This window comes from Amblyomma americanum, chromosome 9 (assembly GCF_052857255.1).
Source record: "Amblyomma americanum isolate KBUSLIRL-KWMA chromosome 9, ASM5285725v1, whole genome shotgun sequence".
Classification (NCBI taxonomy): domain Eukaryota; kingdom Metazoa; phylum Arthropoda; class Arachnida; order Ixodida; family Ixodidae; genus Amblyomma; species Amblyomma americanum.
In genome coordinates this window covers 63,237,183-63,256,070 of record NC_135505.1, presented here as the reverse complement: position 1 = coordinate 63,256,070, position 18,888 = coordinate 63,237,183, and the positions used below count along the sequence as shown (strand labels likewise).

The following is an 18,888-nucleotide window of genomic DNA, read 5'->3' as shown; positions in this document are numbered from 1 at the left end:
GATCCGGCTCAGGCTGGACCTGCTGCTCACGCTCAGCCCTCCGCCACCCAGGAGTGCTCTGCTGTGCTACTCCCGCGCGGCCGTCAGCCGCCTGCAATCCAACGGCCGCGGTACCCCACTAGTGCGGAAAATTCGCTCGCGCATCGAGCGCCTCGCGCAGAGAGGATGCGCCGTGCGTGCACAGTGGTTGCCCAGTCACTGCGGCATCGCCGACAACGAAGAAGGTGACGACCTCGCGACCGCCGCACGTCAACTACCTCCCAGCGATTTGCCCTTGCGCTGGAGTACATGTGTGCGGCCATCCACGACCATCTACGAAAGCAGCACCCCGACCCACGCATCGCGGGAGGTGAGCGCATCGACAGCATCCCCGGCTGTCGCACACTTACGCGGTCGCGCGTGTAATGATCCTCCGCGCACGCATTTGGCTGCCTATGGCCCGGGCCGGGGAACGACTGGAGCGTCACGGAATCACGACGAGTGATGTGTGGACAAATGCGGTGCAGTGCAAGCACTAGAGCACCTGCTCCTTCCCTGTGCCGCGTTCGACGATGCTCGTCGCGATATGCTTGCGGCCTGTAGGGCGCTGGGCATACTCCCAGACTCCTTAAGGATCCTATTTTGGCCGCAAGGCAGTGAGCGAATCTTGGTGAGCCTCTGTACATTTCTTGAACAAACGAGCTTGACGTCCCGTCTTTTCTCCGCCAGGTAGTTACACGCAGTAACCGAAAGCTCCGCGAGTTCTGCCTTGGACGATTAACAACTGGACGCCCCACTCCAGTTGTAGCCAACACAATGCTGTGCGTGTGCGTTTTTATTGCTCCACCATGAGCTAATCACGCGCACAATCTGGACACATTTGTTTCTGTGTAAATAGTTTGTGTATATTACCTCTCTCTCTATCCTTTCTTCCTGTCCCCTCAACGCTTTCATTTAATTTCTGCATTCTGCCTCCTATCCTTTATTTCCGCTGCCCCAGCTCAGGTGCTTCAGTATCGATGGCAGGTGCTGAGATTAGCAAAATTTTTCCTGCCTTTTTTATTATATTAATAACGCCACTTACTACTCCAGATGTCCACCGAAACCTGAGAGAGTTACTACGGGATTTCCTCTCCTTAAAATCTCGTTGTTTATTGAGAAGTGGTTTTGAAGAAACAAAACTGGCCAATAACTGCCCCAGCCTCAATGAACACTTCAACCATTCTTTAAAGGCAGGGATCAGCGAAGTTTTCATGAACGTCGACACGAAAGCGTTGCAGTCGATGATGGTATATAAATTCCTTCCACCGTGCGGTTTTTTGTGTGCACTGATATGACACAATGCACGGGCGCATCGCACTTACCCTTCACCCAAATGCGTTTGCTATGGTCAGGATTGAAACCCCGACATCGGATTCACGGCCTGGACGCGCTAACCACTAAGCCATGCGGGTAGCGTGACTGTTCGCCGCTCCACTGCTCTTTGTGCCTGTGCCGCACGTCTGATTTGGCCGTTGACATACCTAGTCCCGTCCATCTGTTTCGCATGGAGCACCCGGATTGCCTTCACAATGCAGGCTGATTGACCAGACATGCGTGTTAGCCACGGCGGCTAGACTACTGTTCTGAGGAGTTGCAACCATGTACGCAAATGTTAGGTCAAAAATTTTTTTTAATTCCTCATCCCCGTGTACGTTGCACGTGTGTGATGCTTTGAGTCTTCAAGTTTTTTCCAGTAACTCTTATGATACCCTGTAACGGCTCATCCTGTTACTGCATCTCGCGTGCGAACAAGTGGGTCACCGTCCTCCTTTGCTACGCCTCTCCTGCTTCACATCTCTGATGATGATCACGTCACCATGAACGTGCTGGTGCAAAACGGGCGCAGACTGCGAGGTAACATAGGAGTCTGGGATTAAGAACTAGTGGACTAAACAAAATTCGGCAGACCTTCGCATAGCTATATTGCTACAGAAATGCGCTTAAAAAGTCATAGCATGCAACACTGAAGACAAAAAGACGGAAGATTGCGTACGATTAACTTACTCTGCGAAAGTCGCGAACCTCAGCAAGGGGAAGCATAAATATATGTTCCTTTAATATAACAGGTCTTTATCGCAACTTCAACCCATTTTAAATTCACTGTAATTATAACACGTCTTTGTTAGCATAATTTACACAGACGCATACCAGACGCAGCTGTGGAATCGTGGTCCGAGCATCTGCCTCGCATCCAGGAGGTGCGGGACTCGATCCCCATTTCCGCCGGGTACCCACCGGTGGTACAAAAAGTACAAGCGTTGCCCTGACTCGTGCGGCAAAATACTTGGGAAATTGGTCTCCCACTTAATCATGTCAAATGAAAAACTACGTTGTGTCACGGCGCTCTTTGGCCAAAGCTGTCGTCGCGCCATAAAAATTCATCATCATCATCATCATCAGACGCATGCACGATGTTCGAAAGCTGTTTGGAGCACTTGGCACCGCTTCACAATCGGGCGCCCCTGTTCGGAGGGTGGGTCCTTATAGAGCACGAGGTATTTGCCAAGTTCTGTAGCGTCGCATTCAGGGTGTCCCCAATGGATTGGATTGAAAACATTTATTGCGTCGAGTGCAGATTGCAGGAGACACATACTAGATGGCCGCTAGCCCATGGCTGGCGGCGACCTCATTGGCCCGCTTGAATGCCCCGTACTAGATCTTAGGGCCCGAGCTGACCAGCACGGCCTCCCACCGCTGGGGAGAAGGGAGCTGTATCAACTCCGCCGGAGGCGGATAATTTGCTCAGTTCCAGAGAATGTGGTCGCATGTGGCCCTTTCACCACATTTATGGCAGTTTGGAAAGTGCTGACCAGGGTAGAAGAGACCTACCACTGCCGGATTCAGAAGCGTGCGTGTTTGCAGTTGGCGCCAGGTAACTTCCTGCACTTTCCTTAACGATTTGTGCGGAGGGGAATATGCGCTCCTCTCCAGCCTAAACTGATGGGTGATGTCATTAAATGAGATCAACCCGTCCCACTTGAAATTCGGGTCGGACGGCGCGCTCACTGCCCGGTCGGCGAAACCTCGTGCTTGCACGTGAGCCGCCACGTTCCCTGGATTAGTCGAGTTGGCCGGGACCTAGGTCAATTCAACTTCTCTACTCGGAAGGGGGTGATTTGAAGGATGCGGGATATCCCCAGCTTCCTTCGTCTCAGCAACCGAGCGAGAGAGAGAGAGAGAGAGAGAGTTAATGGGAGTGCCTGCGGGAGTAAAGAAAGAAAAGGGGGTGAATGTGCAGAGACTTGATGTGTGAAGCCATCGGAGCCACTATGCAGAGGTTCAAGAGGTGAGAGAAAGGAAATTTACAGACGCGCGTCTCTGCCACCTCCACCAAAAGAAGAAGAGGGCTGAGAACAAATGTAAGTGCCACTGAGTGCCTGCCCTTGCTACCTCCTCACACAGTAAAAGACACTCCAACTGCTAAGGCCAATAGGGCAGGCAGGCCCTTAAGGGGCTAGGACCAAACTTTTGAACGCCAAAATTTATTTGCGCAAAGAGGCATTTTCTGTTCTTTGAAAGATATAAAGCTATGCAATACTGCAGTCTTCAAGCGAAGCCTTATTTCATATCAGAATTTAAAAGCGGCGCTGCGTATCGAGGCATCCTAGAAAGGTAGTAACGATTGAACGTGGCTCAGACACTGCACTCTCAGAATACGTAAGGAGGAAAAATAGGCGTAATCCAATTATGAGTTGCCGGATGATGACGATGATGGTGGTGGTGGTGATGATGATGATGAACTAACAATTTGCACTCGTCAAAGAATCAGAGGGCGATTGAGAAGTAGGTCTTTACTGACATCCCCTCCCTCCCCTTTCAGCAGGCTGGGATACATTAGGATTCAGCGGTATCCAGGGCCAGATTGATAACTTTTATTTGATGTTCTTCCTTATGGCTGGCAATCAAAGCCTCCCAGGACTGTATATTCTTGTCTGGTTCGTTGTAGCCACGGCATGTCCACACCATGTTGATGATATCTGCTATTTTGTTAGTGTTTGCCTGTGAGCTGCGCGATGTCATTGCACGCAGCAATCCCCAGGTGGCCTAAATTATTCCGAAGCCTCCACTACAGCAACTCTTTCTTCTTTTCTTCTCTGAGTTCCTGCTTTGTCCTTTCCTTTACAGCGCGGTGCCCGTTTCCGCCGATATGTGAGAGAGATACTACGCCATTTCGTTTCCCAAAAACCAATTTTCAATTTTGCACCTCCGGTTATGGGTCGCCGGATGCCATCTCTTTAGTGCTATTGGGTTTGGCAAATCCCCGCCTGAAACTTTCTCCATGTTGCTTCTTTCCTTTGCTTGCTCGAGGTAGTGTCTGTCATTGTAATCAGTATTTGCTAAGAATATCCTCTTCTGCCTGAAGGCGAACTGCTGGACGAGGCAGCACAATAAAAATTTCCTGCTTTTCCTACCTACTCATGACCTAAGGACTGACAGCAATAGTGGTAACCCACCTTCAGCGAAGGGTACCGATCATAAGTGGCCTAGGGTGACATGCAAGCACGTTATTAATTCTCAACGCACATGCACCCTTCACTAGGGCATCATTTTGCCCCCTGCCCATCCTGAATAGCAGTCTCGCTTCCCATAAGGCAACCGTTGCAGCTTTCTGCGACGGCATGGCATCATGACTGCACTTGCTCCACAAGATGCCCACTTTTGCTCACATCATGAAATTACACCATTGGGCCAGTAACATTGATGCATTACATGTTGCATGCCAGAGCAGCAGCCAAAAGTATGCGCGTTGATGTCACGCCCATTTGAAGATAATTTGCATACCGTGTCGCAATCTTTGAAATTATTGAAATTCTAGGGTTTGTTGAGTAAGTCGTCGAGGTATGGGCGTAATTTTTTCTTGGAAAGTGCAATTGAGCCCAAAGCGCAGACGAAAATCATATTAATACTTATTCCGCACGCCAACATAAGTGTGCTGAAACATATGTTAACAAGCTCAAAGTTTTCGACAGAAGACGACGGATAGCTAGCAAATATAGCTAGTAAAGCACCCGGTGGCCCATTAGGATAGCAAGCATGCTGAATTGGTAATATATTGTACTGCCGTTCCTCACCACGTTAGAAATTTTAAAGTGAGCAAGTCGGTGGAAGCGGCACAGAGAAATATATCTTGAATTGGTAGCAAGAGCATAAAGCTTGACCTCACTTCGCTCCCAGATACGGTTACACTAATACTAGAATATTAATAGCAAAGCTACTGAAAAGATCCGTTCATTTATAACACTTTTATTCACTGTATTTCGGACAATCCTCAGTGTCAAGCTGGACATCACTTAGGCTGGCGATTAATGAGCGAGGAGAGCGATCACAGAAGACGAGATGCCACAATAAGGCGCATAGTTGTTTGGAGAGAAAAACAGCACACAGACCTATAAACAGGTAAAAACAAAGTGATCACGACTCGCACAAAAATGGTATACAAAATACAGGAGGTAAAGATTTCCATCAACATCAGACTGCTTATTTTACTCTTCATGGAATCATCACTTATAAAAGGTGAATAATGTTCGCCGAACTATCGGTTATCTGCGGAGACCCTTTTCTGGAGCCCCAAAGAATAACAAGGTAAAAATCTACCCATTCAATGTTTGATCTAGGCTAGATTATGCCTTTATACTAAGGAACGCAAGCCAGCGTACACTAATTGACATCTAAGTACTTGGACATCATCAGTGCACTTCGATTTATCGAATTATACCCTTGCTGGCCCAATGAACAGAGTTTGGTTTACCAAAAATACACTTTCAAAGAAAACACTCTTTTATGTTCCTTTTAAAAAATGTTCTGCATTAAGAATTTAACAAGAAGTGAATTACATTCGCAACCAACATGTGATCATTCGTCGATCACGCGCATCAAGACAATAGTGCATTTTGACGCGGAAATTTGGATTTCACTTTTTTTTTACCGAAAAGCGTCGCAGAATTGATCGACCTGCCCCATCCGATGCTTGCATTAAATATTTCTTTTAGGCTTCAGAGCAGCGACGGCTAACTCGGTGTACATAGTCCCGACCATTTTACTGCGAGCGAAGTACCAGCGTCATTCTGAAAAAACGCCGGTGCCGTGGTTCGAGGACGAAGCTTCGCCTTAAACAGAAGAGATCAAGGAAGCAGTGAGGAAAGGAAGAGCGCTTTACATCCAAATAGGGAGGCGCGCGAGAGAGAGGAGTGTAACGCGGCATGGCTAGCAGAGCCCCACGTAGAGTGGAGAAGTACCAAGGGTGTAGTGAGAGGAGGACGCGAGAGCACAGCCAGCGTGAGTTTACTCATGAAAAAAAAAATATTGGCGATTAGGAAATGAAAGGAGGGGTAACGCTCTCGCTTTACCGTGAGTACCTCGACCTTGCTTTAAGGGAAAGGAAGAAGGGAAGAGTGAAAGAAGAAAGAGAGAGAGATGTAGTGGAGAGCTACAAAATAATTTCGGCTACGCGGGGTTCTTCAGCGTGCACTGACATCGCACAGCACACGGGCGCCTTTTGCATTCACCATGCTAAATGACTTAACAGGCACGAGCGAGAATTGTAGCACGTACATGTAGAAAGAAGGCGAACGAAAAACCGTGGAAGGGGTCCTGCGCCCCGTGCTGCAGTATGTGACAGTGCATCCTCTCCAACAGACGACGAGCCTTATAACTCCTCCCCCCCGCCTCACTTCATCGTAGCGTAGCCGCAATAAGAAAAGCCTATTTCTGCTCCAGCACATGCTGTGAGCACAACTAGAGGGCGTGATCTCGAGGGCAAATGCCGGCGAGCTCGTCGGGCTCGCGCGCTAAGCCATTCAGCGACGGGTAGAGACGGAAGAGCACTGAAAGAAATAAACGTGAAGTTTTAACAACGCTAGCCCGCCCCTCTCACTTCCTCTTGCCTCTCCCGGCCGAATCTACTCGCTGTGCATGGTCAACCAGATCAAAGTGCCACCTCAGCGATGAGTAACAGCGACTGAGGGGTTCACGACAGCGAGAACCAGCACGACACCAAACACGGTATAAAGACGACTTGAAGGAGGCTGGAATGCATGGAGGATCATTCGGAATCTTGCCATGCATCCAAAAAGACCAAACCGGTTCTTCGATGTGCGCCAAAGAAGTCCGACTCGCTCGGTGGCCCAAACATGTGCCGCCCATAAAAATCGTGCTAAACTGCACAAAACCTCTGCAAAGCAATGAACGTCTTGCCCGTTGGACAAATCGCTCGGAGTCTATACGGGGCTTCTCAAAACGACCTATCCACCGGCCGAATAGACCACGACTGGGCTGCATTGACGCTGCTCCCAGAATTGGCCGTGGTGAGTCTCCGTTATCATTGCGACGTAAGAGGAAAGGAAAGGCGCAGTAACTGCCTCACATATCGCTAGACACCGAAACAACACCGTGAGGGAAGGAAGGAGGTTTGTTGCAAAAGCGAAAATATTAGACAGTGGCTTAGATCTCGTTAAGCCTGGATATACAACTGAAAATCTTCAGTTCTGCTTGGTTTGGCGTCATGGTTATGCTTCGTAGCTTAACTGGTGTTGTGTACATCATTTATCTATAGGCGTAGATTTGGTTACTCAATGGCATATGTTTACGAGTTAGACAAAGAAGCGACAGTAATAAACTTCATTATTTATTATTGTTGGACACATTGTCTTGCAGTTTCTTTACATAGAGACAGCCCGGGGATCCGAGTAGTAGCAAGCGGCTGTCGCTATGGTTTCGCTGTTGTGCAGCCAATTCCCAAGCGAGTACTTCTGGATCGGACGAATTTAGTTTCTCAGCTTTTCTGCGTAGTCTAGCAGCAGCCACACTCTCCTTCCCTTCCATGTCGAGTGCGCACGCCTATTCTCTGGCAAGCGCAATATATAGCCTCCTTGCGGATGCACATGACGCACATGTGCAGTAGAGCGCGGCTGCGCCGAAAGGTCAGGCAACGGTGTCGGCGGCGGCTGCGGCAGCGGCGAGGAGCGACGACCTAGGCGGCGCGTGACGTCACTCGTTTTCGCGCATGCGCATAACTCACCAGCCGCCGCCTGCGCCGTGCATGACGTCACTCGCGCTCCGACATACGCCGGCTCGCGCGTAGCGCGGTGTTGACTAGCGTACTGAAGCTTTTTGCTTCAAACGACAGACACAGAGGCCGTAATGGAGGCCTGCGTCCTCATTGGCGTCGCATACATTGACCACAACAGCACAGAGACGCGTACATCACAGGCGCTCGGGTGGTACGGGTCCCATGACATCGCAATGATTTACACCCGCACAAAACATGACGCACAAGAGTCCGATCAATGCTGCCTGCTCGTATGAACCCCGAAGAGGACGTAAATGGTTGCACCCGCGTTCGGACCAGTTCGCGTCTTCATAGGTTTCGTCTGCCAGTCCTCCAAATTGAAGTCCACAATCCATGTACGATGCGAGTGCATGTTAGAGAACCCAGGTCGTTGAAATTACTGAAACCCTCCACTGCGCCGTCCCTCAAAGCCTGAGCCGCTTTGGAACGTAGAACTGCATAAACCTAAATTCAGACTGAGCGCTGGTCATAAGACCACCTGTCGCACCTCAGCGCAATCTATTCAGCGCTCGTTCTTGTCTGTCTGCTACGTCCCCGTCCTTTGTGCGCTGCTGTGCGTGTAATTATGCACCAACACCCCCAATCTCACCCGCAGCGGTGGCTCAGTGGTTAGGGCGATCGGCTACTGATCCAGAGTACCCGGGTTTGAAGCCGACTGCGGCGGCAGCAATTCGATGGCGGCGAAACGCAAAGGTCCCCGTGTGCTGTGCGATGTTAGTGCACGCTAAAGATCCCCAAATGGTCGAAATTATTCCGGAGTCCTCCGCAAGGCACCTCTTTCGTCCGTTCTTCTTTCACTCCTTCCTTTACCCCTTCCCTCACGGAGCGGTTCAGCTGTAAGCAGAGATGTGAGTAAGATACTGCGCCATTCGCTTTTCCCAATATCCAATTTCCGCCAAATTCGCCACATTAATCAAGCTATTCGCATTTACTTTTATCTCTACAATATAGATGGCGCTGCGTCGCCAAAGCTTATGGCATTCCGATTATATTAATAAAGAAGCTTGGACCAAAATCAAAGCAAACATTAATACAGGTAGTGAATATAATGAGAGTGGATCGCAAAGCCCCCGATGAATGGCGATTAAGTAGAATGAGCATGATATATAAGGGACAGGTGAAAAAGATGACGTAAGTAACTACCGCCCCATAACAATGACAGGGTTTACAGGGTGGTGATCCAGATTATAAAGGACAGACTGCAGGCTTCTGTGGACAACGAAGTGGTGCTATGGCAGATACAAAATGGGTTCCGGAAACAAAGGAAGTTGAAGGACAATCTGTTTTCATTGACGCAGCGTATAGACATTGCTGAAAAGGAACATAGGCTCCTCTGGCTAGCACTTCTTGATATTAGAGGAGCCTACGACGTCGTTATTCAAAAACATTTGCGGGACATACTGGGAACATTGGATGTGGAAGATGGAGCAATTAATCTTTTAAAAGATATATAAATAGCAGAGTGATTATAAAATGGGGGAAAAAGAAACGCCAGTAGCTTAGGCAAGGATGTCCTCTGTCTCCTTTGTTTTTCATGTTGTACCTGCAAGGGTTAGAGCCCAAACTATAGAGGAGCGGACTAGGCTTCAGCCTTCCTTTTTTCAAGCAAGGGGAATGGATTAAACAGTCATTACCGGGAACTAATATACGCGGGTGATATAGTACTGATTGCTGACAACATGGAATATTTGCAGGAGTTGATAGACATTTGTGGTATATGGGGAGATTGATTAGCTTTCATGTTTTGTAAAGAAAAATCTGCAGTCCTGATATTTAATGATGAGAGCGGCGAGCATAGAATACAGGAGTTCACGCTAGAAGAAGTGGTTGATATAAGTATCTTGGTGTGTGGGTAAATAACAGTGCTGAGTATCTGACAGATCATGAAAAATATGTAATGAATAAAGCTAGTAGGAATGCAGCTGTCATGAAAAATAGGGCACTGTGGAATTACAGTAGGTATGTAGTGGTAAGAGGGATATGAAAAAGGGCAATGGTTCCTAGCCTGACATTCGATAATGCGGTCGTGTGCATGAGACCAGATGTTCAATCAAGGTTAGAAATCAAAGAACGCGGTGTAGGCAGGCTAGCTTTGGGAGCACATGACAATGCACCAAATCAAAGGGTACAGGTTGATAAGGGATGGGCGTCGTGCGAGAGAAACGAATTTAGCAGTAAGATAGCATTTGAGGAGCGATTGAGTAAAATGGGCGGAAAGGAGTGGGTTAGGAAAGTTTTCAAAAACCTGTACATAAGAAATGTTCACACAAAATGGAGAAAGCGAACTAGAAAATTGACAAGCTAATATTTGGACAGCAGTAGGGGGCAAATCAGCAATTATCGGTAAATAAAAAGGCTAAAGAAACAGAGAGAGCTCTGTGGAAAACAGAGATGCTGACGAAATCGGCACTGGAAACATACAGTATATTTAAGCAGGAAATTGCCGAAGGAAATTCTATGATAATTGTAGGGGCAGCTCTTCGTTGTTTGAGGCCAGGGCGCGAGGTTTGTGGAATAAGACATATAGAGTCAGGTACCACGAGAAAGACACGTTGTGCGTTGCGTGCGGAGAGGAGGAGGAAACTGCTGAAGACATGATACTTTTCTGTAAAGGGCTTCACCCTACAGTGGAAAGAAGGGGGCTGATATATCCAAGGCATTGACGTTTAAATACAATTAAGGGAAAGCAGCTTTTAAGCGTGTAGAATTAACCAAGCGAAGGTTATCTGATTGGTGGCTAAAATAAAAGCAAGAGAAAATTTTCACAAATCATGGCGAGGTGGCTTGAACCACCTCCCGATTTGAACTGTTCAGCCTCAGTCCAATCCATCCATCCATCCGTTCATCCGTCCGTCCGTCCTTCCGTCCGTCCATCTATCATGGCAGTCAATTTAAATGTTTACTGAGAAGAACTCGATTGTTTTCGGGTCCCATGACAAACTCAGTACCCAAAAACACTTCACGAAGTCAAAAACCGCTACGCATTAACTAGGTCCTCTTTCTACTCAGTTCGAAGCAACGAACCAAAGAGTCTTCGTGGCTTCGCAATAAAGACAAAAAAGAGCCTTCGCAGCGTGTTCTGCGCGTGCTCGCCTCGCAACCTGGAAGTCCTGGGTTCTGTTTCCCGTGTCTCCACTTGATTCTTTATTCGGAAAAACTCGTGTTACAACACCAACGCCAGCAACGGCGACAGCGGCTTTTCTGCGACACGAGCTCCTTAACGCTCTCTCTCTAATATTCCGTATGTGGCAGCACGCGATACAGTCAAAGTAATATTATTCTAAAATAAACAATAAACAGAATAAAAATACAATTAGGACGAACTAAACATAAAAATGAGAAATAAAAAACAGCTGCGTATTATTCCTCCTGGAGACACATTTGCTTGCTGTAGCCCTTTGTACCTTTCAGGCCCAAATATACGATTTTTTGTGTTCGTCTCAGTGCAAAGGGGTGCGACAGTTTACGTTCGGAAGCAGCGGATGAACAAAGCAAAAACTGGCCTGATACATGTTATCCACAGCAACTCTAGGCTTGCATCTTCTGACGTCAGTTCTGTCAACAAATTAAAGGAAATGAACAACAATTTGAAAGAATGAGAACTCGCGACCTTTGGATTGATAACCGAGCGCTGATTTACTATGGCACCATAGGAGGCGGTCCAAGGCTGATAGCGATATCAATATAATACAAGGCCGAGGTGTTGCTCCAGTATACCGGTCGCATTATTAGCAAACGTAATAATGTGTAGAGCAATAGACATGCTGCTTTTGCTGTCATGTGAATTTTCTCCAGTTTATGAGCTCGTTATATCATTTGTAAGGCTAAAGACAAGCACGGCGACTGAAATGAATGACAGGTGGTCGACAATTAATACGACTTCTTGAAAATGAAAGGTTCCCGGCTGATTTTCACTTTTTTTAGTTGCAGACAACTAGCGACGACCGGAAATCGCGTGTTTACTGATGCCCTTTCATAAACGTTGCCGCAGTTTACTTTACACCAAAAAAGCTTATGAACTCACGGAAGCGAAAGAAAATAGGTAATTCCCCACAGGGACCACTTCTACACTCCAGGGACACGAAAATGGGCTCCGAGTGGCTGCATACCCCAATGCTGTAGGCGAACTTCGAAGCATGGTGAGCATTCCCCGTTGCTTCCATCACATGCTCCTGGATCTGGAAGAAGGCGGCCGCTGCTAATTCACTCCGCCCGCTGCAGTCCAGCACGCCCTGTGGAAATGTCACAGCCGCAGCTATTACGCACCAGCTGACACAATGACAGCTCAACACAGCACTTCATGGTGAAACGTTGCACGATACGACGGCTAATTTTTATTGTGAAAGATTGTAGCATCGATGCCAGCGTATTCTGCGGCATCTATATATACGGACGCTCTTTGCGCACTCGCGCACATACTCTCATCGGGAACGGTTCGTTTTCATGTCTTCTCAGGCCAGACCACTGTCCGAAGCCTTCTAGAAGAGAGCATTTGCTAAATGCTCGAACCAAATACAAAATTAAATAAAATATTCCACCGTCATGAGACGAAGACAAGCAGGATAGCCGATAAGTTCTACAGTGTCAGCAACGGTAACAAATGGAGACGCGAAAGCGCGCAAAAGCAAAAGGTGCGTAAGGCACGAATCACAGGGTAGCGGCTGTAAATGCCTCCAAAACGCACTTAAAGCATGAACACACATCGATTTCAGGGAGGAAATAGGTAATGCGAATTCAAACACAGGCATACGTCTGGTTAGTTTAAGTCAGTTCTCCAGGTGTGACACGGAAGAAATACTGCACTAAGGCCCAAGCGCAGTGTCTTTTCTGGGCCTAGTTACGCGAGCAGTTTGACACTTTTTTTGAATGAAGCCTATAGAGAGCGAGAACCTGGTATGCTGTCGTGGTTTAGCGGATAGCTGAGAGCCAGCTGTTGGATTCCTCAACAACATAGATATAGCTGGAGTAGTAAAGAAGCTGTACAGAATTAAGGAGATGCTGAGTGTCTTCATTTTCCTCAAAAATTACCAACTAAGATAAATACGCTTAAGATAAAACTGCTACATGTTATTCTTTAGGAATACCTGCAAGCTGGCTGGTATTCAGGACCTGAGAATAACTGTCAAAGGCACTTCACCCCTGTGTACCGTTATTTCCCTCTCGGGCTCTAGATCAACCGCTACCATCTGTCCTTAGTAATGCATTCATCTACAACTTCTAATGCATGCCTACGTAAAAAACTGTTTTACCCTCAGAACTAGTGAACCTTATTTCAGATGTCTTCATAATTAATTTTTATACCAGCCGCTCTCCTCTTCCTGCCTAGAACTTAGATCACGTTTTTTAAATCTCCTTATTCACTCAGCGAGGGGATCTAATTAGCAAAACATTGATTACTAAAGCAGTCTCCGCCAGCTCTTGTCACCAGTTCTTCCCCCTCCATATTACTGAATACCTCAAACAAATACGCAGGTGAACAGTAGTAGTGCCGTCATGTTTTCCTACCTGATGCAATTCCTAACTAAGATCTTATAGCGAGCAATATCGTGGACGATGCTGGATATGCAGCCGCTGTGAATTTTTTCCATTTTTTTTACATAAGTTTCTTCTACCCAAAGTTGCGCAAGGCTTGCATGACTGACGAGGTTTCAACTGAGGGAAATGCTTTTTCCTCATCAATGTACGCTATATATATAACTATAATCCTCATTTTCACCTCTGATTGGTGGTTTCAGTGTTGAGTTTTGTAGACCAGCTTTTATGAAAGCTACCATGGTTCTTTGCTTGGCAAATGTCTAAGGTTGCTCGAGTTCTTTTTGCGATTCCCTTAGCATGTACTTTTTGGCAACTGACAGTCTAGCTTATCGGCCTGCAGTTTTGCAACTCCTTGACATATGCTTCCTTACGAATGAAGATGACATTCGCATTCTTTCCAAATTTCTGTATGATTGGCTCGTTGGCCTTGCGTATTCAAGGCGGCAAGGTTTTGTACCACAGTCTTCACACTCTCTTCATTCAGATCTGCAAATAGCTGGTCCTCGGGAACTGTTTTCTCTCTTGGCATTTGTTGTGGGGCATTTTTTACTGGTTCTGTTGTTACAGGAGCTATGACGAATTCCTCCACACCACTTAATTTGCCATTAGCGGCTTGATGATTTCGGCTGCTGTGTAGATGTGTGGAGAATTCCTCAGGTACTATTGCTGTTCCATTGACTTTGTGATGAGATCTTCTGCCTGAATCAAAAGCGCGTGCTACTTTTTTTTCCCGTGACTGCTAATGGCGGCGGTGGGAAGTGGACTAGGGTAGCAAAATCCAGTTCTGCTAAAAAAAGTATGTTGTCGCTTCAGGTCTTCAACAGTTTTCATACACGTACCTGAATATTTATGCTACTGAATAGATCTGTTGTGCCTTCCTCGGCTACATGTCCTGTGCAATGTTTACAGAGACGCAACCAAGGCCTGTATTTCTGGTTCAGTCGAAACTCGGATTTTATTTATCCCTTGCCGAATTTTGCTGGCAAATGGATTGCAACCATGATTATTTTGCACATGAGGCGGGTTTTAGACCTGTACGCTATCTCCAACTCCACTCACGGTGGCTACTGACTTTGAACATTGAATCCCGGAAACCCAATTCAATTCTTGTGGCGGTTTCTCAGAGCTCGTCTGAGCGAAAATCGTCTCGCTTCGCCCGTTGAAAACTTGCCGCGGCGAGGCTCTACCATAATGGCACCGGAACCTAGGTATCAGCAAAGCTGAGGATCGGATGTAACTCACTCTGCGACGCAACATGTGGGTTAGCACGACGACGTGGTCCAGGTACCGCATCAGGCTGCCAAGGTAGAATTTCTGCACAAGCTCCAGGACGGGAGGCACCGTCAACATGAGAGGCGTCTGTCTGGCTTTCAGCTCCCGGAGGAAGGCGCGAAAGAACGTCGACGTGAACGCTTTGTCACACGCATCCCCAGGACGGTCCCAGTGAATATTGATGCCCTGCATTAGGCGCAGCGAAGACACGGGTGCCGGCTACTCCCTGTCTAAATGAAACCCTCTGCAAGTTCAGGAGTTGCCAATGTGCGGCCACTTCTAGCAGTGCGCACTTTCAAAGCCCCCGCTAGAAGGGTATGTAGACTCTAATGCCGCAGTGATTCATCAGACTGGAAGGGGGTAACCATTTTAAATGAATACCAGCCTTGGTATCTCCACACGCCTAAACGAAAGTCCAAATCATGTTTTTCTGCAGCTGCTGCTATAATTGTGTTTTCGAAAGAAAACGGCATCCCCCTTGGACTTTCGATAAGCTGGTCCCGGTCTCACGCCACTACGATCCGCTATGTCCCTTAACTATGCTACCCATCCTCGACACCAAATGAGTTTCCTAGTCCTTAGAATTTTATAATTGTATTCTATGCCAAATACATGCGATGCGCGATGATCGCATCTTGCTCTTACCTTTAGTTAGTCTGTCACACACTCTTCTCAGTTCTGGGAACCGTGAAAGCCTGATTGCTAGATTGCTAGTCATGTGATGCCTATCATATTGTTTCCTTTTGTTTCGGTTGTGTTGTCGCAAACATCGTTTGAAACTTTTGAATTTGCTTAGTTGGGCCGTTTTGACGTGTAATAGTGAAATAAATTACTGGGACCCGTTTTTCAGTCACAGCAGTAAGGTGTCAGCCCCCGCTTTGTTACTCCGAAGTCTGTTCTAGTCTGGTGGCTCTTTAGTTGTCAATAGAGTCTCTAAATTTCTGCCTTTCGTGAGTATTTGGCTCATGTGACAGGGCGCAAGTTAGACAGGGCTACGGCCTTTTATTCTGCAACTCAGGTATGCACAGTGCTTTGAAAAATTATAGAAATACTACAACGAAGTAATTTACCTTTTTGATCAGTTTCGTTTTGTGAATTAAGACTTTGTGAGTCTGTTTTATTGGCTTTACGCAGGCTTTATATTCACCCTGAGATAAAATGCCTGCAGGCGCTATTGAGGAAGTTGAATAAACAAACAATTAAGGTGTGATCACTTTATTAGCTATTAACTGTACGTGCGCAGCCTTGTGGAGGCGGTCTTAACTTCTTGTAACAAATGTCAACCTTACCTTCCACGTTTTGTACTTAGCATTTATTATATCCAGCTGTTGACGTCACCTCATGACATTGTTTATATTACTATTCCGGCAGATGGTAATAGTAATGTTTTATATTTTGTTCATTAACTGAGGAGATGTACAGAATATAGTTGTGAAGAACATGGGAGCTATGAGCGACGCAGTGAATATTTGGGTACATGATATAAAGCAAAAATAGCGGGACGGTTACGCTTCACAATTAGGAGTAGATCACGATAGCGTTATCAAGTCCTGTTCGCAGCGCTTACTCATTTAGATAATACCTAATTAGCATCCTCATAATTACTCACATACCCATAAGTGCATGACTCTAAGGAACTTCAATTAGTTATGGGCAAGTATGCTTTCACTAGCTGCATCTATAGTGAGTTGGAACCAATGGCCATTCATGGCATATGGGTATCGTGCCCGTAACTCAATCCGAAAGTCCTGGCTTCTATTCCCGCGCAATCGCATGTTATCGCAAGTTTCGTTTCAATTCCGGTATATTAATTCATTGCTATGATCGTAATTTTAAACTCACGGCCAAAGCACACAGACGGCAACAAAGAAGCCGGTATTTCTGCGCCGCGGGAAACTAAATGCTGTCGCATTAATACCGGCTCTTTCGGCTTGCTTGCGACAAGATTTTAGGGAAAAAGACAATGCGCTCTTCAAATTTTTAACAAATGCCGTTGGCTATTTGACAAATCATGTTGCTAGAGAAGAGGCCCGACTGCTTTGGAAGGATATAATTTATTTGTCAAGCTGTGAAAGGGCGACGGCACTTTGGCACCCCTAATGCGGCAACATGACTAACGAAATTCCGGGGCGCTAAACTCACATTAACACTCAAATGCGACAGCGTTAGAAGAAATGTTGCAGCTATATGTTGAAGTAAGTGGCAGTTTCAGTTCTACGATATCTGCAATGCTGTCATCATCATTGTGCCTGTTGGTACACATATAGCCATGCTCTGAGTGAGTTTGCCCAGAGCACGTCCCAGCGGCCCCGCCCCCGGAGGTTGCTGCCTTTAGTTTTCCGGGCGAGGGCTGGGCTACTGCCCTTGCGGCGGTCGTGAGAAGTGTTGGCTTGCTGGTTATGGTGACGGTCGACGAGGAGTAGGCGATCTTGACTACCGTCGTTCTCAAAAAGGCAAACGCTGCAGTGCCGCGTTCTCTTCCGCTTCGCGGCGTCGCTCCCAAGCAGGCGTCTGCGTACCTGCGCGCCAAGCTCGCTATATGGGCACTGGCGGAAGAGATGACTGCGCTCGCCACAGTGCAAGCACAAAGAGCGCCACGCCAGCCGTCCTCCTTATTCCGAGGTGGTGAGAAAATTCGGCAAGTACCGCGCCGGCTGTACGGAGGATAGCGGGACGTGACGATCGGGAACATTAGATGCAGGAGCTAGGGCCGGGCATCGGAGAGCGTCAGCCGACGTACGGCGGTGGAAGCCATTCCAGAAGGACTGAGCTTTGTCACACAGTAACAGAGTTATGATCACTTGCTGTACCCCCTCGCGGATGACGCTAGCAAGAGAGCCGACCGTTCGCTTTGGAGATCATATCACGTATTTTGGAGATCATATTACGGAGTTCAGGGCTGGTTCTTTATGCCGCGAAGGACTCCGTAGCTGAATCAGCATATACTGGCCTACTTAAACGAAATAATTGTAAGTATTCGGTGGAACGCTGCTGATCGACCTCATCCAAAGTGGCAACCTCCATCAAGAACTCGGCGACAGTACAGACAGGGTTGCGCAAGAAGCCTGCGAAAAACTGTTATTTAACCACGCGCATCAAGTGGCGCAGCTTTTTGGCTTCCGACACAGGTGGGTCAGCTCGACGAAGAGCCGTGTCATGCCTTCGGCACACATGGTGGCTTTCTGGTCGGGCATCTGTATTCCGCACTGCAGAGCACACTCAGATCGTTCCCGACGGTCCGCATTGGTGTATGTCTCGAGCAGTCGACGGCGGAACTCGTGCCATGATGTGAAACGTCTTCACAGTTCTCGTACGACGTACTAGCGCCGTCTTCTGTGCTTAAGAAGATATTCCGCGGCTTCGCGGCGTCGTCCCACTGAATGAACGAGACGAAGCGTTCAAACTGAATGAGCCTGTCTGCCTTGTTCACGAGCTGAGTGCCGTAGGACTTCGATACTTGTGGGTTCAAGAAGGTCTAATAACTAGTGCTTTATATGGCTGGTCGAGGGGCAAGCGCCGAGGTAGATTCCATTGTACTGTGCTCAGGGGCAGTCCTAGATTTCGGCGACCGACTAGGTGAGCTGGTGAGTCGAACGACAGTAGCCCGAGGTTCGCGGTGAGAGGAGGGGTGTGTGACATAGGCCAGGAAAGTACCCAGCGCACTCCACCAAGGATATGTCACGGAACAAAGGATCGAGAACCGTTCACCGGCAGCGTTCCCAGAAAGCTCCCCGGGAACGTGTGGGAGACTAAACTTACTTGTCTTTTGGTGCTACCTGGAGCCACCTGGTGACAGTACAGCCACTCAAACAACCGGGGCGATCGTTATGCGGTATTGAATAATGTAGTCATTCACTTCAACGGCGAAACCTAGGAAGGTACTGCTACTATTTCTTGCGAGAACTTAATGGGGTCATTTTATTTCTTCACCAAAAATGGTCTTCGACTGCCATTATGTTGAGTTTGGGTTGTAGTATGGTCGTAGTTGTGTT

General features: G+C 47.5%; 1 protein-coding gene across 1 annotated transcript in view; it reads right to left on the bottom strand.

Annotated features, from left to right (window-relative positions):
- Nucleotides 1-18,888, bottom strand: part of LOC144103388 (uncharacterized) — a 54,653-nt gene that overhangs the window by 11,670 nt on the left and 24,095 nt on the right. Inside the window, exons 3-4 of the mRNA XM_077636120.1 lie at nt 14,867-15,082; nt 12,199-12,321 (exon numbers count right to left, since the gene is read on the bottom strand). Coding sequence (XP_077492246.1) covers nt 12,199-12,321; nt 14,867-15,082 — 339 coding nt within the window. The remainder of the gene's footprint in view (nt 1-12,198; nt 12,322-14,866; nt 15,083-18,888) is intronic.